At 44.5% G+C, this 24,482-nt stretch overlaps 1 protein-coding gene across 1 annotated transcript in view; it reads right to left on the bottom strand.

Moving 5' to 3' along the window:
* pgm3 (phosphoglucomutase 3) overlaps positions 1 to 24,482 on the bottom strand; it is a 60,334-nt gene that overhangs the window by 4,063 nt on the left and 31,789 nt on the right. The window contains exons 6-12 of the mRNA XM_067989162.1: positions 19,607 to 19,802; positions 18,290 to 18,447; positions 12,173 to 12,256; positions 11,818 to 11,916; positions 10,555 to 10,674; positions 9,913 to 10,035; positions 1,676 to 1,849 (exon numbers count right to left, since the gene is read on the bottom strand). Coding sequence (XP_067845263.1) covers positions 1,676 to 1,849; positions 9,913 to 10,035; positions 10,555 to 10,674; positions 11,818 to 11,916; positions 12,173 to 12,256; positions 18,290 to 18,447; positions 19,607 to 19,802 — 954 coding nt within the window. The remainder of the gene's footprint in view (positions 1 to 1,675; positions 1,850 to 9,912; positions 10,036 to 10,554; positions 10,675 to 11,817; positions 11,917 to 12,172; positions 12,257 to 18,289; positions 18,448 to 19,606; positions 19,803 to 24,482) is intronic.

Below are 24,482 nucleotides of genomic sequence, written 5' to 3'. Positions count from 1 at the left end.
ACAGGATTCTCTCCCCCTCCCCCCCCCATCTTGCCCAATTCAATTCTTTATTCTGCTGGTTCAAATGCATGGAACAATGCAATTCATTCAAAAGACCTCATTAATATTAAGGGACTCTCTATCAAGTAGAGATACAATTTTCTTAAGAGGTAGTGCCGTCTCCAGACAGAAGAAAATGTTGGCACTCTGATTGAACATGATTTAAATGGAAAACTTGTCAAGCACATCCCAGTAACCCGTTCACAGTCAGCAACGGTACAGAGCGATTCGCACTATCAGGAAACCAATTAAAGATGGCGTCTCGCTGTTCGGAACTATTTGAAGGGCAAATCTCTCCTTCAGGCCCCCATTAACAGCAAGGAGAGTTTTGATAAAAGTTCCACATGAAAGGCTCTTAATTGAAGTTAAAGCTGCGAGGATTCAAGGCAAACCCTGGAACTGGTTCAGGAACTTGCTGAAGGGCACGAAACAGTGAGTACTTGTCAGAGGAGCTTTGTCGGAGGCAAGCGGGGGGGGGGGGGGGGGGGGGGGGGGTGGGGGGGGGTGAGGGGGAAGGGGAGGGGGGACGTACTGAGTGAGGCGTCTCGGGACTCGATGCTGGGAACATTACTGTTTCTAATTTACGTAAGCGACCTGGGTCAGAAACTCAAGGCGAAGTGACACCAAACTAGGAGGAGCAGTGGAATCGGCGGGAGGCAGCTTAGAAACTACAAAATGAGTTGGGAAAAAGTATGCAAGTAGGCAGAACGATGGGAGGTGCGATTTAATGCAGGCAAAAGTGAAGTCTGACACATAGCAAGGAAACATAGGCGACACACGTAATCCAGGAATGGTGCTGATGTAGCTCAGGAAAAAGCTGGCCAAGAGCGAGAGGTTTTAGTAGACTCCAGGCTAAGCACGTCCAACCAAATGCAGAGCAGCAATCAACAAAGCCAATAGGTTGAGGAACTACATAGTCGGAACGTTAGAATATAAGTGAATAGAGGCAGTGATCAAGCTGTACAGTGCCCTGCTCTTGTCAGCCCACATCCAACTCTGGTCACCAACAATTAAGAGAGACATTAGAGCTCTGGAGGCAGTGCAGAGATCTACCAGCTGGAATCCCGTGTGTTATGGATCTGAGCTATGGGAACGACTGGAGGAATTAGGGGGATAATTTTAACTTTGAGCGATGGTGCAAAATATCGCATCTGCCACCCATTTTTACACCATCAGCCAAAGTTAAAATTACATAGAAACATAGAAAACAGGAGCAGGAGTAGGCCATTTGGCCCCTCGAGCCCGCCCCGCCATCCAATACGACTATGGCCGATCCCCCACCCCAACACCACATTCCCGCTCTCTCCCCATCCCATTGATGCCTTTTGTGTCTAGAAATCTATCTAGCTCCATCTTAAATATATTCAGTGACTTGGCCTCCACAGCCTTCTGTGGTAGAGAATTCCATAGGTTCACCACCCTCTGAGTGAAGAAATTTCTCCTCATCTCAGTCCTGAATGTCAACACCTTCCAGAGCTGTAAGTGAGGGCAATTTAAGACAGTGGCCAGCTACACCAGGGAACAGGTAGTTCTAATTGATGCAATGGCAGAATGAGATTTTTTAATCTTCATCCAGCACTGGGGCACACAGAATTTTGCTGAAGCAAACAAATGATTTTCACAGTGCCACACCTACCTGTGTGTCAGCTTCCGCATACACTCGGACCACATCTTCTGTGCCTGATGGACGTACAAAGGCTCGTGACAAATTGTATTTCTTTACCAGAGCATCAACCTCTTGCTGCAGCCCTGCAGGGGACACCGCTCGCCTTCCAGCATCCACAGTGGCAATCACTTGTCGATCAGACACCTAGTACAAACCAAAACAAAAAGGAATGGGTGGACCATATAAATAAAAATGTGAAGACTTGGGCTCAAGTCTTTAGCATGTATCCTAAGCTCTGTGTAGAAAATGCTCCATCAGGTTTACAAAAATTAACTGAGCTTTGACTAAGGTGTTCTACAAAAGCTCTGTGATCATTTTAAAATTAATTACTACTCCCATTACTTAATTCTCAACATTGTTATAAAAATGTGAGGACACTAGGTGACCTGAGCGCATATTTTGGGAGCTAAATCTTTGGGAGCTTTGATTAAAATCAAAATATATATATTTTTGCAGGGTATACTGGTCATCTTGGCTCAGCAGTAACACTAATCTCTCTGACTTGGTCATGGTTTCAAATCATACTGCAGGACTTGAACACATAATCTAGGCTGACACTTCAGTGCAGTACTAAGGGAATGCTGCATTGTCGGAGGTGCTGTTTTTTGGATGAGATATTATCTGCCTGCTCAGGTGAACAAAAATGATACCATCCTCTATTCGAAGAGGAGCAGGGAGTTCTTGTGATGTTCTGGCCAATATTCCTCCCTCAACCAACACCACCAAAACAGGCTAATTGGGCATTTCTTTCATTGCTGTTTGTTGGACCTTGCTGTGCACAATAGGGTAGAGCTTACATGTGTGAATACAATGGCCTTTTCTCAACAACAAATTGCATTTATATAGCGCATTTAACGTAGTAAAACATCCCAAGTTATTTCACAGAAGTGTTATTAAACAAAATTTGACAGACACATAAGGAGATATTTGGACAGGTGACCAAAAGCTTGGTCAAAGAGGTAGGTTTTAAGGAGCATCTTAAAAGGTGGAGAGAGCGGCAGAGGGGTTTAGGGAGGGAATTCCAGAGCTTAGGACCTAGGCAGCTGAAGGCACGGCCGCCAATGGTGGAGCGATTAAAATTGGGGATGCGCAAGTGGCAAAGATTGGAGGAGCGCAGAGATCTTGGAGGGTTGTAGGGCTGGAGGAGGTTACAGAGATAGGGAGGGACGAGGCCATGGAGAGTTTCAAAAACAAGGATGAGAATTTTAAAAGTGAGGCGCTCTCGGACCAGAAGCCAACGTAGGTCAGTGAGCACAGGAGCGATGGGAGAACGGGACTTGGTGCGAGTTAAGAATCAACTCAAGTTTACGGAAGGTGGAAGATGGGAGGCCAACCAAGACAGCATTGGAATAGTCGAGTCCAGAGGTAACAAAGGCATGGATGAGGGTTTCAGCAGATCAGCTGAGGCAGGGGCGGAGACGGGTGATGTTACGGATCTGGAAGTAGGCGATCTCAGTAATCATAGAATCATAGAAGTTTACAACATGGAAACAGGCCCTTCGGCCCAACATGTCCATGTCGCCCAGTTTATACCACTAAGCTAGTCCCAATTGCCTGCACTTGGCCCATATCCCTCTATACCCATCTTACCCATGTAACTGTCCAAATGCTTTTTAAAAGACAAAATTGTACCCGCCTCTACTACTGCCTCTGGCAGCTCGTTCCAGACACTCACCACGCTTTGAGTGAAAAAACTGCCCCTCTGGACCCTTTTGTATCTCTCCCCTCTCACCTTAAATCTATGCCCCCTCATTATAGACTCCCCTACCTTTGGGAAAAGATTTTGACTATCGACCTTATCTATGCCCCTCATTATTTTATAGACTTCTATAAGATCACCCCTAAACCTCCTACTCTCCAGGGAAAAAAGTCTCAGTCTATCCAACCTCTCCCTATAAGTCAAACCATCAAGTCCCGGTAGCATCCTAGTAAATCTTTTCTGCACTCTTTCTAGTTTAATAATATCCTTTCTATAATAGGGTGACCAGAACTGTACACAGTATTCCAAGTGTGGCCTTACTAATGTCTTGTACAACTTCAACAAGACATCCCAACTCCTGTATTCAATGTTCTGACCAATGAAACCAAGCATGCTGAATGCCTTCACCACCCTATCCACCTGTGACTCCACTTTCAAGGAGCTATGAACCTGTACTCCTAGATCTCTTTGTTCTATAACTCTCCCCAACGCCCTACCATTAACGGAGTAGGTCCTGGCCCGATTCGATCTACCAAAATGCATCACCTCACATTTATCTAAATTAAACTCCATCTGCCATTCATCGGCCCACTGGCCCAATTTATCAAGATCCCGTTGCAATCCTAGATAACCTTCTTCACTGTCCACAATGCCACCAATCTTGGTGTCATCTGCAAACTTACTAACCATGCCTCCTAAATTCTCATCTAAATCATTAATATAAATAACAAATAACAGCGGACCCAGCACCGATCCCTGAGGCACAACGCTGGTCACAGGCCTCCAGTTTGAAAAACAACCCTCTACAATCACCCTCTGTCTTCTGTCGTCAATCCAATTTTGTATCCAATTGGCTACCTCACCTTGGATCCCGTGAGATTTAACCTTATGTAACAACCTACCATGCAGTACCTTGTCAAAGGCTTTGCTAAAGTCCATGTAGACCACGTCTACTGCACATGGAGTGGATATGTAGTCGAAAGCTCAGCTCAGGATCAAATAGTACGCGCCATGGCTGCAAACGGTCTGATTCAGCCTTAGTTAGTGGCTAAGGAATGGAGTTTCCGGCGGGGACCAAAGAAAATGGCTTTGGTCTTCCCAATATTTATTTGGAGAAAGTTTTTGCTCATCCAGTACTGGGTGTCGGACAAGCAATGTGACATGAGAGAAAGTGGAGGGGTCGAGGGAGGTGGTGGCGAGGTAGAGCTGGGTGTCATTAGCATACATGTGGAATCTGACGTCATGTTTTCGGATGATGTTGCAGAGGGGCAGCATGTAAATGAGAAATAGGAAGGAGCCAAGGATAGATTCTTGGGGGACTCCAGAGGTAATGGTGTGGGAGCTGGAAGAGAAGGCATTGCAGGTGATTCTCTGGCTACGACTGGATAGATAAGAATGGTACCAGGCGACTGCAGTCTCACCCAGCTGAACGACGGATGAGAGGCTTTGAAGGAGGATAGTATGGTCAACCGTGTCAAAGGCTATAGACATGCCAAGAAGGATGAGGAGGGATAGTTTACCATGGTCACAGTCACACAGAATGTAATCTGTGACTTTGATAAGGGTCGTTTCAGTACTGTGGCAGGGGCGGAAACCTGATTGGAGGGATTCAAACATGGAGTTGTGGAAAAGATAGGCATGGATTTGGGAGGTGACAACACGCTCAGGGACTTGAGAGGAAAGGGAGGTTGGAGATGGGGCGATATTTTAAAGGATAGAGGGGTCAAAGGTGGGTTTTTTTCAGAAGGGGGGTGATGACGGCATATTGGAAGGGGAGAGGGACAGTACCTGAGGAGAGGGACCTGTTAATAATATCAGCTAACATGGGGGCCAGGAAGGGAAGTTGGGTGGTCAACAGTTCAGTGGGAATAGGGTTGAGGGAGCAGGAGATGGGTCTCATGGTGAAAATATGCTCGGAAAGAGCATGAGGGGAATAGAAAAGAAACTAGAGAAAGATGTGAGTCCAGGGCTGGGGGGAGAATCTAAGAGGAAGTTTGGCTTGGTGAGCTAGGGGAAGGGAGGGAAGTGGCAGAGGCAGCTGAACGGATGGTCTTAATCTTAGTGACAAAGTCGTCCATGAGCTCCTCGCACTTTTCGTTGGAGGTGAGGGTGGATAGAGCAGGGGAGAGGGGTTTAAGAAGATGGTTTGCAGTGGAGAAGAGAAGCCAAGGGTTATTTTTGCACGATCTCTGCAGTTTTGTCAGAGGAGAGCAGGATCCGATAATGCTTTATGCGATCCAGTCAGATCTGGGCACGAATGGCTAAACCAGTTGTCTGCCAAAAACGTTTAAGTCTGCGTCCCTTGGACTTAAGGGAGTGAAAATGAGGGTCATACAAGGTGGAATGACCAGGGTGAGAGAGAGTAATGGTTTTAATGGGGACAAGGGCATCAAAGGTGGAGGTGAGGGTGTGATTGAGCAAATCGGTAGCTGTAGAAATGTTGTGGCGCATGGAGGGCCAAAGGTTAGACAGTTGGGAATTTGAAAGTGCAGTTGTAAGTGGCTTAGGGGAAAAGAGTTCCTTCCAGGGACAGACACAGAAGAAAGTGGGGTTGGGAAGAGGGATGTGGGTGGAGAGAGATACAAGGAAGTGGGATTAGATTAGACTGGGCTTGATGGCCGGCGCGGACACGATGGGCCGAAGGGCCTCTATCCATGCTCTATGACTCTATGATACAAGGAAGTGATCAGAGCTGACTTTATCTGTGATTAACATGATGGGAGTAGAAAGGCCACATGAGATGGCAAGGTCAAGGGGATGGCCATGAATATGGGTAGGGGAGTTTATATGGAGGGAGAGATTAAGGGAGGATAGGATATTTAACCACCCCGGTCTCTGGCTGTGCTCCTCCGTCACCAAATACTCATTCGATACATATTCCTTATGTTTTTATAAATAGTTAGAAATACAGCTTAACAAGTCACAACCTAGTGTCATCTCCAGATCAATCAGCTCACTAAACATTTTATTCAGAAGTAATTAGTCCAACACGGCATTTCATCTCCATGGGCTCAGCTCATGTAATCTGCACGTTACATACAAAAATTGTTCTAAAATGGTTAAGTAAAGCATTGTTATGAAATTGCGTAGAATCTTCCTGTAATGTTGTACAAATCCTGATATTTAACCACCCCAGTCTCTGGCTAAGCTCCTCTGTCACCAAATACTTTAAGGTATGGCACAGCAGGTTAGTTTACTAATATGCTGTGTTGTAGCTGCAGGACGTGGGTCTAAGATTTCAATTCCCCGCACACTAAGTAATTGCTCGCACCTGGGTACTCGGGGAGAAGATAAGCAGAAGCCTTGCATTTTCTTTGCTGGAGGTGGAGAAAGCTGCAAACTTTATAGTATTTGGTTACAGAGAAGTACATAGACTTAGGAGCAAGTCGTCTTCCTTTTGTCCCCTCTTCTTTGCAACTCCCAATGGAAGGATTTAGTTTTTTTTAAATGAAAATGTAAATCATCAAAACACACAGCAAGATTTCCAGTTCAACAACAACTTGCATTTATATAGCGCCTTTAGTGTAGTTAAACGTTTCAAGGCGCTTCACAGGAACTTTATCAGTCAAAATTTGACATCGAGCCACGTAAGAAGATATTAGGACAGGTGACCAAAAGCTGGGTCAAAGCAGGTGGTTTTCAGGAGCATCTTAAAGGAGGAAGGAGGTAGAGGGGTTTAGGGAGGGAATGCCAGAGGTTAGGGCCTAGACATGTGTACAGGGGAACTTTCTTGATCAGTATGTTTCCAGCCCAATGAGGAAGGAAGCATTGGAATAATTGAGTTTGGAGGTCACAATAGCATGGATGAGGGTGTCAGCAGCAGATGGGCTGAGGTAGGTTCTACAATATATTCAGGAGGAATAGGGAAGGGGGAATAAAAGGACTGGGGAGGGGGTTGCTGGCAGTATTGATCAAAGATACTGTTACAGCCCTGGAAAGGAATGATGTGCTTGAGGGTTCAAAGACAGAATCGACTAGTTAGAATAAAGAAGCAGAAGAGGAGTTGTTATGCTGCTAGGTGTATACTATAGAATCACAGGTTATAGCACGGAAGGTGGCCATTTGGCCCATCGGGTCTGCGCCTCTCTATGCACGAGCAATCCAGTTAGTCCCACTGCCCCGTCCTATCCCCGTAGCCGTGCACATTTTTTCGTTTCAAGTATTTATCCGGTTCCCTTTTGAAGGCCATGATTGAATCTGCCTCCACCGCTCCCTTGGGCAGTGCATTCCAGATCCTAACCACTCGTTGTGTAAAAAAACATTTTCCTCATATCACCTTTGTTTTTTTTGCCAATCACCTTAAATCTATGCCCTCTGGTTCTTGACCCTTCCGCCAATAGGAACAGTTTCTCTCTATCCACTCTGTCTAGACCCTTCATGATTTTGGAACACCTCTATCAAATCTCCTCTCAACCTTCTCTGTTCCAAAGAGAACAATCCCAGCTTCTCCAGTCTATCCACGTAATTTAAGTCCCTCATATAGACCACCAAATAGTGGGAAGGAGATAGAGGAGCAAATTTGCAGGCAAATTTCAGAAAAATGCAAAAATAAAGTAGTGATAATGGCGGGGGGGTGGAGGGCTACAATTAGCCTAATATAGCTGGGAAACAAACAGTGTAAAGGGCAAGGAGGGGGAGGAATTCCTGAAATGTGAATGTGTACAGGAGAAGGAAGCAGTGCCGGGGAAGGAAGTGGCACAAGAGTAGTATGTTTCAGTGGGACAGCATTTGGGAAACAGTGATCACAATATCATTAGGCTTAGAGTAGTTATGGAAAGGGACAAGGAATAATAAAAGGTGAAGATATTCAACTGGAAGAGGGCTAATTTCAGTGAGTTGAAAAGGGATCTTGCCCAGGTGGATTGGAACCAAAGATTGGCAGGTAAACAGTAAATGAGAAATTGGAGGCCTTTAAGGAGGAGATAGTCCGGGTACAGACTAAACACATTCTTAAGCGGGGGAAAGGAGGGGCTAGAGCTAAAGTTAGCAAAGCTAGAGCTCCCTGGATGACTCAAGATATGGAGATTAAAATGAAACAGAAAAGGGAGGCTTACGATAAATGTCAGGCTCACAGTACAGTAGAGAACCAAGCAGAATGCATGGTTCTCTACTGTAGGAGAACGGAAAAAGGAAATAAGAGGGGCAAAGAAAGCGTATGAGAAAAGATTAGCAGGTAACATAAAAGGGAATATTAAAGTCTTTAATAAACATATAAAGAGTAAAATAGTCAAAAGGAAAGGTGGAACTGATCAGGGACAAAAAGGAAATCTTCTTGTGGAGACAGAGGACATAGCTGAGGTACTAAATGAGGACACGGGATCTGTCTTCACAAAAGAAGAGGATGCTGCCAATGTCACAGTAAAGGAGGAGGTAGTAGAGAAATTGGATAGAATAAAAATAGATAGAGAGGAGGTACTCCAAGGGGAGGGATAAACCAGGTAACTACAGGCCAGTCAGCCTAAAGTCAACCAAAAAAGGATAGATCTGAATATCTTTTTAAATGGTGAAAAGCTAGAAACAGTGGAGGGCCAAAGAGATTTAGGACACCCCCTTACCTGTTATCCCACTGAAATATACTACACTTGCGCAACTTCTTTCCCCAGAACTAGATCTAGCACTGCTTCCTTCCTCATTGGGCTGGAAACATACTAGTCAAGAAAGTGCTCCTGTACACATTTCAGGAATTCCTCCCCCTCTGGATCTGGAATGCACTGCTGAAAGAGTGTTGTAAGCAGATTCAATAGTAATTTTCAAAAGGGAATTGGATATATACTTGAAAAGGAAACATTTGCAGGGCTATGGGAAAAGAGCAGGGGAGTGGGAATAACTGTATAGATCTAAGAGCCGGGACAGACAGAAAAGAAAAGATAAAGGAAAGAGAAAGAGAAAGAGAAAGAGAAAGAGAAAGAGAAAGAGAAAGAGAAAGAGAAAGAGAAAAAGAGAAAGAGAAAGAGAAAGAGAAAAAGAGAAAGAGAAAGAGAAAAAGAGAAAAAGAGAAAGGAAGAAAAAACTTGCATTTATATAGTTCCTTTCACAACCTCAGGACGTCACTAAGCGCTTTACAGCCAATTAAATACTTTTTGAAGTGTAGTCACTGTTGTAATGTAGGGAAATGCTGCAGCCAATTTGTGCACAGCAAGGTCTCAAACAGCAATGAGATAATGACCAGATAATCTGTTTCAGTGGACACCACGCAAACTCCCTTGCTCTTCTTTGAGCATTTATGTGCATCTGAGGGGGGTGATCTTTAACGTCTCAACCGAAAGATGCACTTCAGACAGTGCAGCACGTCCTCAATACTGCACTGAAGTGTCAGCCTAGATTATGTACTCCAGTCTCTGCAGTTGGACTTGAAGCCACAACCTTCTGATTTAGAGGTGAGAGAGTGCTACCACTGAGCCATAGCAGACGCTATAAGGTATGCGTTTTTTCTTCCCCCCTTCCTGCCTTTGAACGATTCCTTCAAAGCCTCTAATCTTTTAAATTAATGTGTAAAGAACAGACTCACCTTCACTTTCATTTGCCTGTTCGGGAGGTCAGTGTAAATGAAATCCCATTGCTGGATAGTGAAGCCCTTGATGGACAGGATAGCCTCTATTGTCAGTAGGTCTGATATGGCATCACCCACAGTCTGTAAAGTCAGAATCAGAGCTGAGTAAGTGCACTCAGTGGACTGGTGGGTCTGACTGCTTAATCCTGCTCTTCAAAGATTGAGGTAGATCTTTCCAAACATAGCTAAGAGTAGGCCGATAAATCCATTTGCACTTCATGTAAGTAAAAGGAAACTTTTAGTTAAGATAGGTGAATTTTGCTTGTGCTATTGCAGAAGTAGCAATATTCACTTTCCATAGGATTAAGCTGTTCAATAATTAATGAAAATCTCTAGCACCAATTAACTACCACTAGTTTTCACCAACAACTTCCACTCACTCAGCTCCCTGTTGTGCTGCTGTAGGGAGGTATCAAGCGAATGCTAGTTGCTTCTGCAGGTCGGGGAGGTGAGAGTCAGTCCAGGCTCCTCTTGCACTCCTCATTGGTACTTAAGCAAATTATCAGTATGCAGTCCATCAAGAGGTAATGGAGAGGCGTACATCAAAAAGCAATGTAAAGCACACACTGTTGCATTCTATACTTACCAAGTTTTACTCACCTGATTGATTAGATCAATGGTATTTTTAAGCATTTTAGCTGCATTGCTTTTCTCTCCCAGTTGGTTTTGGTCCTGGGCCATCTGTCTGATTTTGCTCTCAGCTGTTTTACTGAAGAGTACCTTAAAAGGGGAAAAAATAAGCAGAGGCATTTTCAGATTCACTTCTGAAGCACTTAATGCAGTACTATTGAAGGTGGCATTCTCAACTCCAAGAGCAGCATTTTAAATCTAACATTTCTACCATACAGGCGAGAGGGTGTTCCTCCTAACAATGGGGTTTCTAATTTTTCCCCAAAAAAGGATGCTAACACTACAGTGACTGTAAACCTGACTGTACCAGTTTTTAAAACAATGATTTGTGTCACCAGCAGGGAGATCAAAAAAAAGTGCTTTGTTTTTCTCTCATTTGTCTATTGAGTTAAGACTACCACTTATTTTGGTACTCTGGTTTTGTAAGAAAGAATTTGCATTTACACACCACCTTTTATGTCCTCAGGACGTCCCAAAGTATAATTGTAATGGGATTAAATGAATAATGACGGCTTCCAGTGGGGTTTAAAGCAGCCTTCTGCGTTCGTTCTACTATTATTTTGGGGGGAAATTCAGCCCAGCGAGTCTTGCCCATGAACATCAAGTGATTTCAAGATTTGTCATTGTTATCTTTGACTTCCTCTTTGCCATCTAATGCCTCAAGGTTTACCAAGATTAATAAAGAATTTGTGTCTATTTACATTATAAATGTAGAATGCAATGAATAGGTTTTATGTCACAGCAAGCTGACTAAATTAAAATGAAAATCACAGCCTCTTCACAAGGTACACTGTGAGGACACTGTAGCTATTGTGGACAGGGAAAGTGCTTTATCCTTTCTCACCTCACCTTCTCATACCACAAATCACACCTCAGGCAAATGGGTGGTCAAGCATCCTGGTCCCAGGCCCAGTCAATGTTTCACTGTAACCGGCTACGAAAAAGTGTAGAAGAACAGCCATGTTAACTGCCTCCAATTTGTTTTATGGGAAGTATTTGCCCCTCTAACTCCCACCAATGTACAACAAATCCCTATATAGGGAAAGTAACACAAATTTACCAGAATATGCTATGCCAGCCTACATGGCCTCAATTTAAATCTTTTGTTTCAATTCATACATTCTGTCTTTATTGCAATAGAACAGGTAGTCTCTCAATTCCAAATATCATGAACACTTCTATAAAACAAAGTGGAACAGACCAGAAGAGCTCTCCATTCAAACTGAGACTTACTGTGCCATGGCCGTTTGCTTCAAAGTAAACCCCAACATCAAATTCCTGAGCTTTATGGTGCAAATACTTCACTCCTGTATTCACACAGTGTACAGGAACCTATGAAAAACCACAAGAATACACATTAGAAATCAGTCAATAGATGCAGGCATGTCCAAATCCACACATGGGGCAATGGATTGTGTGTTGATTCTTGCTTTGTCTGTTCCCAGCTGCACTGATTGTTGGAACTCTGTCTAGGAAAGTTACACATTAAGTTAATTCAGGGGATGTTACTAAAATGTGTTAAAGCAACTTTTGAAACACTAATTTCTACTAAAGTTGAGAAATAATCCAGTTTCAGAATTTTTATTACCTTCATGACCTCTTCAATGTATCTTGTTGAGCTTCCATTTGCATAGGCAGTCTGCACCACTGCTATCTGCAAGTCCAAATCTGCCTGAGCAATAAAAAGAGGACAATTAGCTGTACAACCAATATTCACTCACAGTAATTATAGTGCAGTACTAATTTAGCATTGAAATGAATCTCTTTCCGTTTCACACCAATACCAAACTTATGTAGTACAAATCTGGAGTTAAGGACTGATCAAAATCTGGAGCAAAGCTGATCAAGACTCACTCCTCCAAGGAGCCTAACTCTACTTTGCTCTATTAGCGGGTGAGGCCCTGACTCCAGATTCATGTTGCATTTACATGACAACTACTTCGCATTGACGCAACAGTTATAGTGTAAATGGACACCAAATTCTTTATTTACTGTGGTAATTCTTGAAGCAACAGATGGCAAAGAGGAAGTCAAAGATAACAATGAAAAATCTTGCAATCACTTGATGCCATGGGCAAGAGAGAGACATTTTCTGCTAGCTGCTGTCCTACCTAATCAGGATCTCACTAACTGCAAAAAGCTCCAAGTGTTTTTACACAAAGAAGCCAACCTAATTCCTCCCAAAAATATTCCCCTTGTTATCTTTATAGGGATTAGGCTGACTAGTGTTTGTTTAAAAAACAAGTTTGGTAGAGTGACAAATCCCCAGGACCAAATGGTTTCCATCCCAGGGTTTTAAAGGAAGTAGGTGAGCACATTGCGGGTGCCCTAACTATAATCTTTCAAAGTTCTCTAGATTGGAAAATTGCACATGTCACTCTGCTTTTTAAGAAAGGAGAGAGGGGGAATTATAGACCAGTTAGCCTAACATCTGTTGTGGGGAAAATGCTGGAGTCTATAATTAAGGATAGGGTGACTGAACACCAAGAATTTTCAGTTAATCAGAGAGAGCCGGTATGGATTTGTGAAAGGTAGGTCGTGCCTGACAAACCTGATTGAATTTTTTGAAGAGGTGACTAAACTAGTGGACAGGGGAATGTCAATGGATGTTATTTATATGGACTTCCAGAAGGCATTTGATAAGGTCCCACATAAGAGACTGTTAGCTAAGGTAGAAGCCCATGGAATCGAGGGAAAAGTACGGACTTGGTTAGGAAGTTGGCTGAGCGAAAGGCGACAGAGAGTAGGGATAATAGGTAGGTACTCACATTGGCAGGATGTGACCAGTGGAGTCCCGCAGGGATCTGTCTTGGGGCCTCAATTATTCACAATATTTATTAACGACTTAGATGAAGGCATAGAAAGTCTCATATCTAAGTTTGCCGATGACACAAAGATTAGTGGCATTGTAAGCAGTGTAGATGAAAACATAAAATTACAAAGTGAATGGGCAGAACTGTGGCAAATGGAATTCAATGTAGGCAAATGTGAGGTCATCCACTTTGGATCAAAAAAGGATAGAACAGGGTACTTTCTAAATGGTAAAAAGTTAAAAACAGTGGATGTCCAAAGGGACTTAGGGGTTCAGGTACATAGATCATTGAAGTGTCACGAACAGGTGCAGAAAATAATCAAGAAGGCAAATGGAATGTTGGCCTTTATATCTAGAGGACTAGAGTACAAGGGGGCAGAAGTTATGCTGCAGCTATACAAAACCCTGGTTAGACCGCACCTGGAGTACTGTGAGCAGTTCTGGGCACTGCACCTTCGGAAGGACATATTGGCCTTGGAGGGAATGCAGCGTAGGTTTACTAGAATGATACCCGGACTTCAAGGGTTAAGTTACGAGGAGAGATTACACAAATTGGGGTTGTATTCTCTGAAGTTTCGAAGGTTAAGGGGTGATCTGATCGAAGTTTATAAGATATTAAGGGGAACAGATAGGGTGGATAGAGAGAAACTATTTCCGCTGGTTGGGGATTTTAGGAGTAGGGGGCACAGTCTAAAAATTAGAGCCAGACCTTTCAGGAGCGAGATTAGAAAACATTTCTACACACAAAGGGTGGTAGAAGTTTGGAACTCTCTTCCGCAAACGGCAATTGATACTAGCTCAATTGCTAAATTTCAATCTGAGATAGATAGCTTTTTGGCAACCAAAGGTATTAAGGGATATGGGCCAAAGGCAGGTATATAGAATCATAGAATCATAGAAGTTACAACATGGAAACAGGCCCTTCGGCCCAACATGTCCATGTCGCCCAGTTTATACCACTAAGCTAGTCCCAATTGCCTGCACTTGGCCCATATCCCTCTATACCCATCTTACCCATGTAACTGTCCAAATGCTTTTTAAAAGACAAAATTGTACCCGCCTCTACGACTGCCTCTGGCAGCTCGTTCCAGACACTCACCACCCTTTGAGTGAAAAAATTGCCCCTCTGGATCCTTTTGTATCTCTCCCCTCTCACCTTAAATCTATGCCCCCTCGTTATAGACTCCCCTACCTTTGGGAAAAGATTTTGACTATCGACCTTATCTATGCCCCTCATTATTTTATAGACTTCTATAAGATCACCCCTTAACCTCCTACTCTCCAGGGAAAAAAGTCCCAGTCTGTCTAACCTCTCCCTGTAAGTCAAACCATCAAGTCCCGGTAGCATCCTAGTAAATCTTTTCTGCACTCTTTCTAGTTTAATAATATCCTTTCTATAATAGGGTGACCAGAACTGTACACAGTACTCCAAGTGTGGCCTCACCAATGCCCTGTACAACTTCAACAAGACATCCCAACTCCTGCATTCAATGTTCTGACTAATGAAACCAAGCATGCCGAATGCCTTCTTCACCACCCTATCCACCTGTGACTCCACTTTCAAGGAGCTATGAATCTGTACTCCCAGATCTCTTTGTTCTATAACTCTCCCCAACGCCCTACCATTAACGGAGTAGGTCCTGGCCCGATTCGATCTACCAAAATGCATCACCTCACATTTATCTAAATTAAACTCCATCTGCCATTCATCGGCCCACTGGCCCAATTGATCAAGATCCCGTTGCAATCCCAGATAACCTTCTTCACTGTCCACAATGCCACCAATCTTGGTGTCATCTGCAAACTTACTAACCATGCCTCCTAAATTCTCATCCAAATCATTAATATAAATAACAAATAACAGCGGACCCAGCACCGATCCCTGAGGCACACCGCTGGACACAGGCATCCAGTTTGAAAAACAACCCTCCACAACCACCCTCTGTCTTCTGTCGTCAAGCCAATTTTGTATCCAATTGGCTACCTCACCTTGGATCCCATGAGATTTAACCTTATGTAACAACCTACCATGCGGTACCTTGTCAAATGCTTTGCTGAAGTCCATGTAGACCACGTCTACTGCACAGCCCTCATCTATCTTCTTGGTTACCCCTTCAAAAAACTCAATCAAATTCGAGAGACATGATTTTCCTCTCACAAAACCATGCTGACTGTTCCTAATTAGTCCCTGCCTCTCCAAATGCCTGTAGATCCTGTCCCTCAGAATACCCTCTAACAACTTACCCACTACAGATGTCAGGCTCACTGGTCTGTAGTTCCCAGGCTTTTCCCTGCCGCCCTTCTTAAACAAAGGCACAACATTTGCTACCCTCCAATCTTCAGGCACCTCACCTGTAGCGGTGGATGATTCAAATATCTCTGCTAGGGGACCCGCAATTTCCTCCCTAACCTCCCATAACGTCCTGGGATACATTTCATCAGGTCCCGGAGATTTATCTACCTTGATGCGCGTTAAGACTTCCAGCACCTCCCTCTCTGTAATATGTACACTCCTCAAGACATCACTATTTATTTCCCCAAGTTCCCTAACATCCATGCCTTTCTCAACCGTAAATACCGATGTGAAATATTCATTCAGGATCTCACCCATTTCTTGTGGTTCCGCACATAGATGACCTCGTTGATCCTTAAGAGGCCCTACTCTCTCCCTAGTTACCCTTTTGCCCTTTATGTATTTGTAGAAGCTCTTTGGATTCACCTTTGCCTGATCTGCCAAAGCAATCTCATATCTCCTTTTTGCCCTCCTAATTTCTCTCTTAACTCTACTCCGGCAATCTCTATACTCTCCAAGGGATCCACTTGATCCCAGCTGCCTATGCATGTCATATGCCTCCTTCTTCTTTTTGACTAGTGCCTCAATCTCCCGAGTCATCCAAGGTTCCCTACTTCTACCAGCCTTGCCCTTCACTTTATAAGGAATGTGCTTACCCTGAACCCTGGTTAACACACTTTTGAAAGCCTCCCACTTACCAGACGTCCCTTTGCCTGCCAACAGACTCTCCCAATCAACTTCTGAAAGTTCCTGTCTAATACCATCAAAATTGGCCTTTCCCCAATTTAGAATTTTAACTTTTGGGCCAGACCTATCCTTCTCCATAGCTATCTTAAAACTAATGGAATTATGATCACTTGTTCCAAAGTGATCCCTCACCAACACTTCTGTCACCTGCCCTTCCTTATTTCCCAAGAGGAGGTCAAGTTTTGCCCCCTCTCTAGTCGGGCCATCCACATACTGAATGAGAAATTCCTCCTGAATACACTCAACAAATTTCTCTCCATCCAAGCCCCTAATGCTATGGCTGTCCCAGTCAATGTTGGGAAAGTTAAAGTCCCCTACTATTACCACCCTATTTTTCTTGCAGCTATCTGTAATCTCCTTACATATTTGCTCCTCAATTTCCCGTTGACTATTTGGGGGTCTGTAGTACAATCCTATCAAAGTGATCTCTCCCTTCTTATTTTTCAGTTCTACCCATATAGACTCAGTGGGCGAACCCTCGGATATATCCCCTCTCACTACTGCCGTGATGTTCTCCCTAATCAAGAACGCAACTCCCCCTCCTCTCTTACCTCCTGCTCTATCTTTCCGATAGCATCTGTACCCTGGAACATTGAGCTGCCAGTCCTGCCCCTCCCTTAGCCATGTTTCAGTAACAGCTATAACATCCCAGTCCCATGTACCCATCCATGCCCTGAGTTCATCTGCCTTGCCCATCAGACTTCTTGCATTGAAATAAATGCAGTTTAATCTAGACTTCCCTTGGTCTTTGCCCTGCTTTCTCAGACCATCTGTCCGGTCATGTTCTTATCAAATGGTGGAGCAGGCACGAGGGGCTGAATGGCCTACTCCTGTTCCTATGATGCTACAAATTTCTCAACTTGATCAATAGCAAGAAGAATACTATTTTGTGAAGAACAGTAGTTAACAGGATTTACCCAATCCAAGCAAGACAATAGGAGCGCTCCCCCATCGTTTTCGAAGCGGATACTATAATCATCATAGAAAAAAGGATGCCAGTCTGAACTGGTTAGTGTTGCAAAGGAAATGGTTACTTAAAGTACAATAATGAAATCAGGCAAATTTAACAGGGAAATGACTCAAGTGAATGCAATGAATAGGTTTTATGTCACAGCAAGCAGAGTTAATAAAATGGAAATCACAGCCTCTCCACATGGTACACTGTGAGGACCAAGAAGTCACTCTTTGAGAATAGATACTTGTGTAGCTATTTGAGGAACGTGGGGGCCTCCTGAAAAACAAATTATAGGAAAGGAATCCCAATGAACCGGACACTGTCTCCCTGCCCATAAAGCTTATCCCAGTTGGGCAATAAAACACATTCATAGAATAAGAAAATAACTAACCTAACCATCATTGACTTTGGAGGTTCCAAATCAGACCAGGTGCAGAAAAGGTATACAAGGAGCTGTAAGTGTCTTGGGCAAGTGTTAGTAGAGATAACCAAAGGAGGATAAACATAGAGCTTAATAAACTACAGGATGATAAAAGACAAATTTGACCCTTGGTTTCAAAACTGGTGACCTCCAAATATATTTGTTCAGGTGTACATTATACAGAAGTATATGTTTTCTTTTTCGTTCAATACATTTTAAATACAGGTTATGAATATTAACAAAAAGCAAAAAAATTGCAAATGTAGGAAATCTGAAACAAACAGGTCAGCCAGCATCCGTGGAGAAAACAGATTAGTTAACATTTTAGGTGTAGACCCTACATTGGACAGTTCTGATGAAGGGTCTGTACCTGAAACATTAACTTGTCTGTTCTCTTCACAGATGCTGACTGAGCCCAACAATATCTGTTCTTGTTATGAATATCAAGGTAGTGAGTTGACTTATGGAAAGTTTTACCGTGGCAAGAAGCTCCTTTAGAAATGTTGTAATTAAAGTTGCGATCTTATCTCCATCAAGAAGGTGGAAGCATCCGGATTCGTCGATATAATAGTATACAATTCTGTCTGCATCACCATCAAACGAGCAGCTGCGCTCATTTGCCTTCATGTCTAAGCCTGCAGCAATTGTGAATACGGCTGTTAACATTTTCCTCGTCAGTAGGGCAGAAATTAAACAGAAAATATTCTTTCAATTGCAACCCAGCCTATAAAAGGTTGAAGTATCAACAACATAACATAGCCTCCTCTATCAAACTCAGCTATTCAAACAGGAATCTATTATGGCAGTCTTTAAATTGTAACCAGCACAGCGATGCAACAGTTCAGAACGGAGTTACTGGGATAGACTTTGGGGTATTGTTCATTCTTCACAACTTTTCCAGATCCTATATTCAATATGTTAACAAGACTATATTTAGCATGAAGAATAGTTTTAAGTGTCAAAAACAAAAAAGAAATCTTAGTAGCGGCACTTTTGTCCGTCCACAAGTGTGGACTGATATCTAGTCTATGTACGATGTAGATAAGTAGTAATGTAGTAAAAGTGAAAAAGCTACACGTTTTTCTCCTGTGTGTCATGGATATTCACTGGAGCATTATGATATTAGTGTAACACCATTAATCTACTTTTATCACAGGTAGCAACTTAAAAAGTAGCAGGCCACAATTAGAATACTATGTGCAATCTTGGATAACTCATTACAGAAAGAACATAGAGAATGTACAGTGTAAATTCACCACAATACCAGGGATGGAAAGCTATAGTTATGAGGAGAAACTGGAACTGTTTCCACTGGAGCAGAGAAGGCCGAGAAGAGAATTAAAATTATGCAGGGTTTTGATAGGATGAATAGGGAAAGATTATTTCCTCTGGTTAGGGAGTCGGTGATGAAGGTCATCAATTTAAGATAATCACAAAGTCAGGAAAGGAGTTCCGAATTTTTTTTTATATAGAGTTGTAGGAACACAGAATGCTTTGTCATTAGGAATAGCTGAGAGAAAGAGACAATTGCATCTTTTGAAGGAAAATGTGGACCAATATTTGAAGCAGAGGAATAGAGAAGGCTATGGGGAGACAGCAGGGCAAAAACATAGGCCAAAAGGCTTTCTGCTGTAAACTTGTATGGATCCGTTCCATTTTCTGTGGCATATCATGATCAAGTTAGTATGCTAGACATTAGCGAATTTGGTCAGCACATAAGTGCTGGGAAAACTACACCTGCACTAAATTTCCATTTCTGAACTGCTTACAAAAGCTTTTCATTCCATAACTTGCCTTGAGGTGGCTTCTGCTGAACCTTTACAAAATCTGCTCCACAGAGGTAGTTGAGTTTGCCACTTGTACCGTCATTATGCACCTTTAACAGAAGTTTCTTCTCTAGATAAGGCTCCAATTCCTGAAGCTTTAGTGCACCAATACCATTTGCCCCATCCACATTCAGTTGTCTCATTTCTTCTGGATGGTAAGGTATCTATGGATAAACAGAATATTGAAATACATCAGTAGAATATGTTTGATGTTGATCACACACAAACTCCAATTTACTAGAAAGACTAAGATAGCCGTAGTCAATATCAATCATCCTCACCGGAATACGTGTAGTAAATTAATCACACGTTCAACATTAAAAGCGTTTTAAAAATGCTTGAAACATTAGACTGATCAGTAGTTTGGCAGCTTCGATGATGAGAAACCACATCATGCTTACACAGCAGATGATGCATATCTGAACAGTGAGGAGCGACCTCTACTCTGACTTTAGCCAACACTCAAACCCATGACCAGTATTCAACATTCATACCTTATCACTTAGAAAAGGTAGCTATTCTCAAAAAAAAGCTAACAGTTCCTGTGACCTGGATGAAATGTCTTTTGATCTCTTGCCAGTCAAACCACAGATGTTTGACCTTGCTTCAAGTCTTGACCTTGGCCATTCCCAAATTCACCTGCTGGGTCTGATAAGCTGGCTCTTAGTACCCCCATTGTTGCTCCAGTATTTTTAATTCTCATCCTGGAACCACTCATTCCACAGAGGAAGTAGGAAAGGAAATCGATTGCATCTATGTATGCATTGGGATGCTATCAATGTCCACCATTTCTGGGAAAACAGAAGCAGCAAAAGTGTAAACTCCAGCACAGGAAATATCATACCTCCAACCAGCGGAGATCGCCTGGGCTCAACTGAACAGGCAACGTCAGTAACATCACCAAAACCAACTAATGGAACCCTAAGGAATGAGGATTTTCCTCACTCCAAGGACATGATTTTAAAAGGGCAGCGGGATGGCAGCGGCGGCTGGGGGGGGGGCAATGGGCGTCCAGCAAATGCGAATAATAAAAACTTACCATTCCCCACACGAGCGCAACTTAATTGGTGGCCATTAATCTTGTTTCTGGGTTTGCCGTCCAAAAGCTTCGCAGTAGGCGAACTGCGCACCCAAATAACAAGCTGTCAGCTGGAGCGTCTAGATTTAAAGGGCCATTGCTCCAGTGGATTTTTCTGGAGCAATGAACAAGATGATCCAATGGAGCAGCACAGGGGCAAGGCTGCTCCAAGATCAGCGATGCCTCACTTGAGGTGCTGCTGGCTGGGGTGAGGAGGAGGAGGAGGGAACTGTTTTACCCGGCTAACAGGAGGAAGCGCCCTGCCTCTGCCATCAAGGGAGGCCTGGCTTGAGGTGGCAAATGTCAGCAGCAGGAGCAACATGTCCCGCACTTGGGTCCAGTGCAGGAAGCGGTTCAATGACCTAACTAGGTCAACAAAAGTGAGTGCACCTACTGATTCTCCTGCATTCTGTGGTGCACATCCCGCTACCACCCACCACCCCCCCCAACTCATTATGCACTGCCAAGACTACTCCATCACATCACTCCTCACACCCACTTAAGGCTCATCCTCAACTTACCTGCACTTCCTCATCTCCCCATTTGTGACCCCACCACTACCACTCACCCCAATCCTAATCCATTGTGATGCCTCTGTCTCATTCTCACCCTCTGATTCACCTCTTTCACGGTCAACCTCACCCAAAGCAATGCATTCATTGGCTGACCACTTCATCACTCACTCACATGTCTGTACTTTCTCCTTCTAGAAGAGAGCGAAAAATGCATGCAAGAGAGCGAGGTCACAACAAATAGTGGTCCTCACAAGGCGGAGGAGGAGGCCTTGGAGATCAGCTGCACCCTCAAATGTCTGTCTGTTGGGGACGCCGAGACTGACACCCCACTGGTGACACAACTTTAACTTTCATCACACACATGAACTGATGTTAACAATGCTTGGCATTTTGAACACCTCAGTATGCTCATCGCAACATAGCACATCTGTGATGATGCTTAATATTGCCTTCTGTTCTCTTACAGGGCCTTCAATGACTGCAGGGACTGGAGAGGGAGATTCCTTTGAGCAGCTCCCGGCCTCTGAGGGTGCACCGTCTCATCTTAGTGAGCCATTCACCAGTGCAGATACTCACGCTTTGGTGGGTCCTAGTAATCAGTTAGTTGGGTTGGCACCTGGTGAGTCACCACACTCAAATGAGCACGAGCAGACACTGGTGGCAGGGGCAACTGTGGAGAGTCCACGTCGGTGGGCGCACTCCTCTCCAGGCTCTGCTCAGCTGGACGGAGATGCTGAACCCCGGGGGCCATCCTTTAAAAAGGAGAATGATCGAGGGACAGCAACACATTTGCGAGGTACAGAACAGGTGCCATGCACACTCTCAGAGCGCAGAGGATGGAGTCGTTGAACTCTTGCATTAATGGAATGGTGGCACAGATACGTGAGGAACTGTCAGATAGTGTCGCAGGTAACTGCGGAGATTTGATGGAGGTATTCAAAATCATGAAGGGTCTAGACAAGAGTAGATAGAGAGAAACTGTTCCCATTGGCGGAAGGGTCAAGGACCAGAGGGCATAGATTTAAAGTGGTTGGCAAATGAACAAAGGCGACATGAGGAAAAACTTTTTTTTTTTTTTACACAGCGAGTGGTTAGGATCTGGAATGCACTGCCTGAGGGGATGGTGGAGGCAGATTCAATCATGGCCTTCAAAAGGGAACTGGATAAGTACTTGAAAGGAAAAAATTTGCAGGGCTATGGGGAAAGGGTGGGGGAGTGGGACTAGCTGGATTGCTCTTTTATAGAGCCAGCTGAGATAGTGTCACAGGTAAGTGAGCGAATGTTTGCGATGGAGAGGAAGCGAGCCTTCATTGAGCTTCAAGCACGGCTCACAAATGAGTCCATTCAGACCCTGACAACAGCCGTGCGGACTCACGCTGAACAACATTCTGCCGCCTTAAACAGGCGGACAGAAACTTTACAACTGGGCTTCCAAGGCATCATACATGTCCTCCAAACTGTTCTCCAGCAGGGTGGTAGGAGTGATGTTGGCCTGGTCCAAGAGAGGGATGATGGCAAAAGGGGATATGGAAGTGGGGATGATGGCAAAAGGGGATATGGAAGTGGGGACGCCACTCAAAGCGCTCCCACGTCTCACCCGTTGCCCCCCTCTCAACCAGTACTCGCAATGCTGCCTCCTCTCCACATGGCCGAGTCTGCCCCTGCTCCAAAACCCAGAGGTCGTAGGTCGAAAGCATCTAAGCAGTCCGGCGATGGATATGAGCAACCTGCCACCACCTCTGCTGCAGCCATAGGGGATGGACCATGTAGAAGGAGTAGGAAGAGAAAGGCTAAGGATTTGTGATCACACAGGGTATGAACAAAGGGTGTCTGACAGACTGTCATGTTTTTCATTTATATTTGTTTTTTGTTGAAGTCACATTAAATGTCATCATTCTCACCACTACTGCCACAACTTGCCCATTCTTGACTGGCTTTTGTGATAGCGCTCTTTCATGCTTCATCATGAACGGCAACACTTGATGCCACCCTGTGGGTAAGTTTACAATGGTGTATGTGTAGTTGCAGGACTGCTTTGTGCAGGGGGGGGCGGGGGGGGGGGGGCTGCTGGTGCTGCTCTTTCCAGGTGGAAAGAGGACTGGACTATTCTCACTTCCTGATCTTATGAGAACCATTCACATGAGTGACTCCCTGGCCTCACCAGCAGCCAGGTGAATCACTGCTCTGCCCAAGGGTTTGCCGCCCTCCTCCTCCTCCTCCTCCTCCTCCTCCTCCTCCTCCTCAATGTTGATGTGGATGCTGGATGAGGGCACAACACACTAGTATTATGCGACCCACTCTCGCTGGTGCGTATTGAAGTGCTCCCCCAGAACGATTAAGGCACCAAAATCGCATCTTGAGCAGCCCTATCACGTGTTTAATTTTAAACCTGGTGATGTGGCTGTCACTGTATCGACGCTATTGCTCGCTGATGGGGTTCCTCAGAGGTGTCATGAGCCACGTGTGCAGGGGGTATCCCTTGCCCCCGAGGAGCCAGCTCTTAAGGCTGTTTGGTGCCTGGAAGAGGTCGGGGATGTTGGATTCCCTCAGAATGAACGAATCATGGCAGCTGCCAGGGAATCTGGCACACACGAGAAGAAATCGTTTGTGGTGGTCACAAACGAGCCGAGTGTTAATGGAGTGATAACCCTTACTGTTGATGAACAGTCCTGGCTCGTGTAGAGGTGCTCGGATTGATATGTGTGCAACTGATTGCACCCTGTACACCTGGGAAGCCAGCCACAGAGTGGAAACCCACTGCCCTCTCTATCTGGCTGAGGTCGTCCATGGGGATGATGATGGATTGCGAGGCCCTGCAAAACAAACTGTCGGTGATCTGCCTTATGCACTTATGTGCAGACAACTGAGACACCCTGGCGATGTCACCAGTGGCACCCTGGAACGATCCAGAGGCGAAGAAGTTGAGGGCAGTGGTCACTTTAACAGCGACGGGTAACGAGATGCTGCCACACCCAGCCGGGAGCAGCTCGGCATGAAGGAGGCTGCAGATGTCTGCGACTTCCTGGCGATTCACTCTCAGCCTCCGTATGCACTGCTCCTCAGAGAGGTCCAAGAAGCTGAGCCTCAGTCTGTAGACCCTCTGACGAGGGTTGTGCCTCCTGCGACGTCGCTCCCTCTGCTGTTCCTCTCTCTGCTGTTGTGCAGGTGCCTGTGGCACAGCACTTTGTTGTGGAGCTGCAAGTGGCAGAAGTGCATGCCATGCCTAGCGAGGATGGTGATGTTCCTCATCC

The sequence above is a fragment of the Heptranchias perlo genome, chromosome 8, assembly GCF_035084215.1.
Source record: "Heptranchias perlo isolate sHepPer1 chromosome 8, sHepPer1.hap1, whole genome shotgun sequence".
NCBI classification, from domain to species: Eukaryota; Metazoa; Chordata; class Chondrichthyes; order Hexanchiformes; family Hexanchidae; genus Heptranchias; species Heptranchias perlo.
This window is presented reverse-complemented; position numbering and strand designations above follow the sequence as displayed.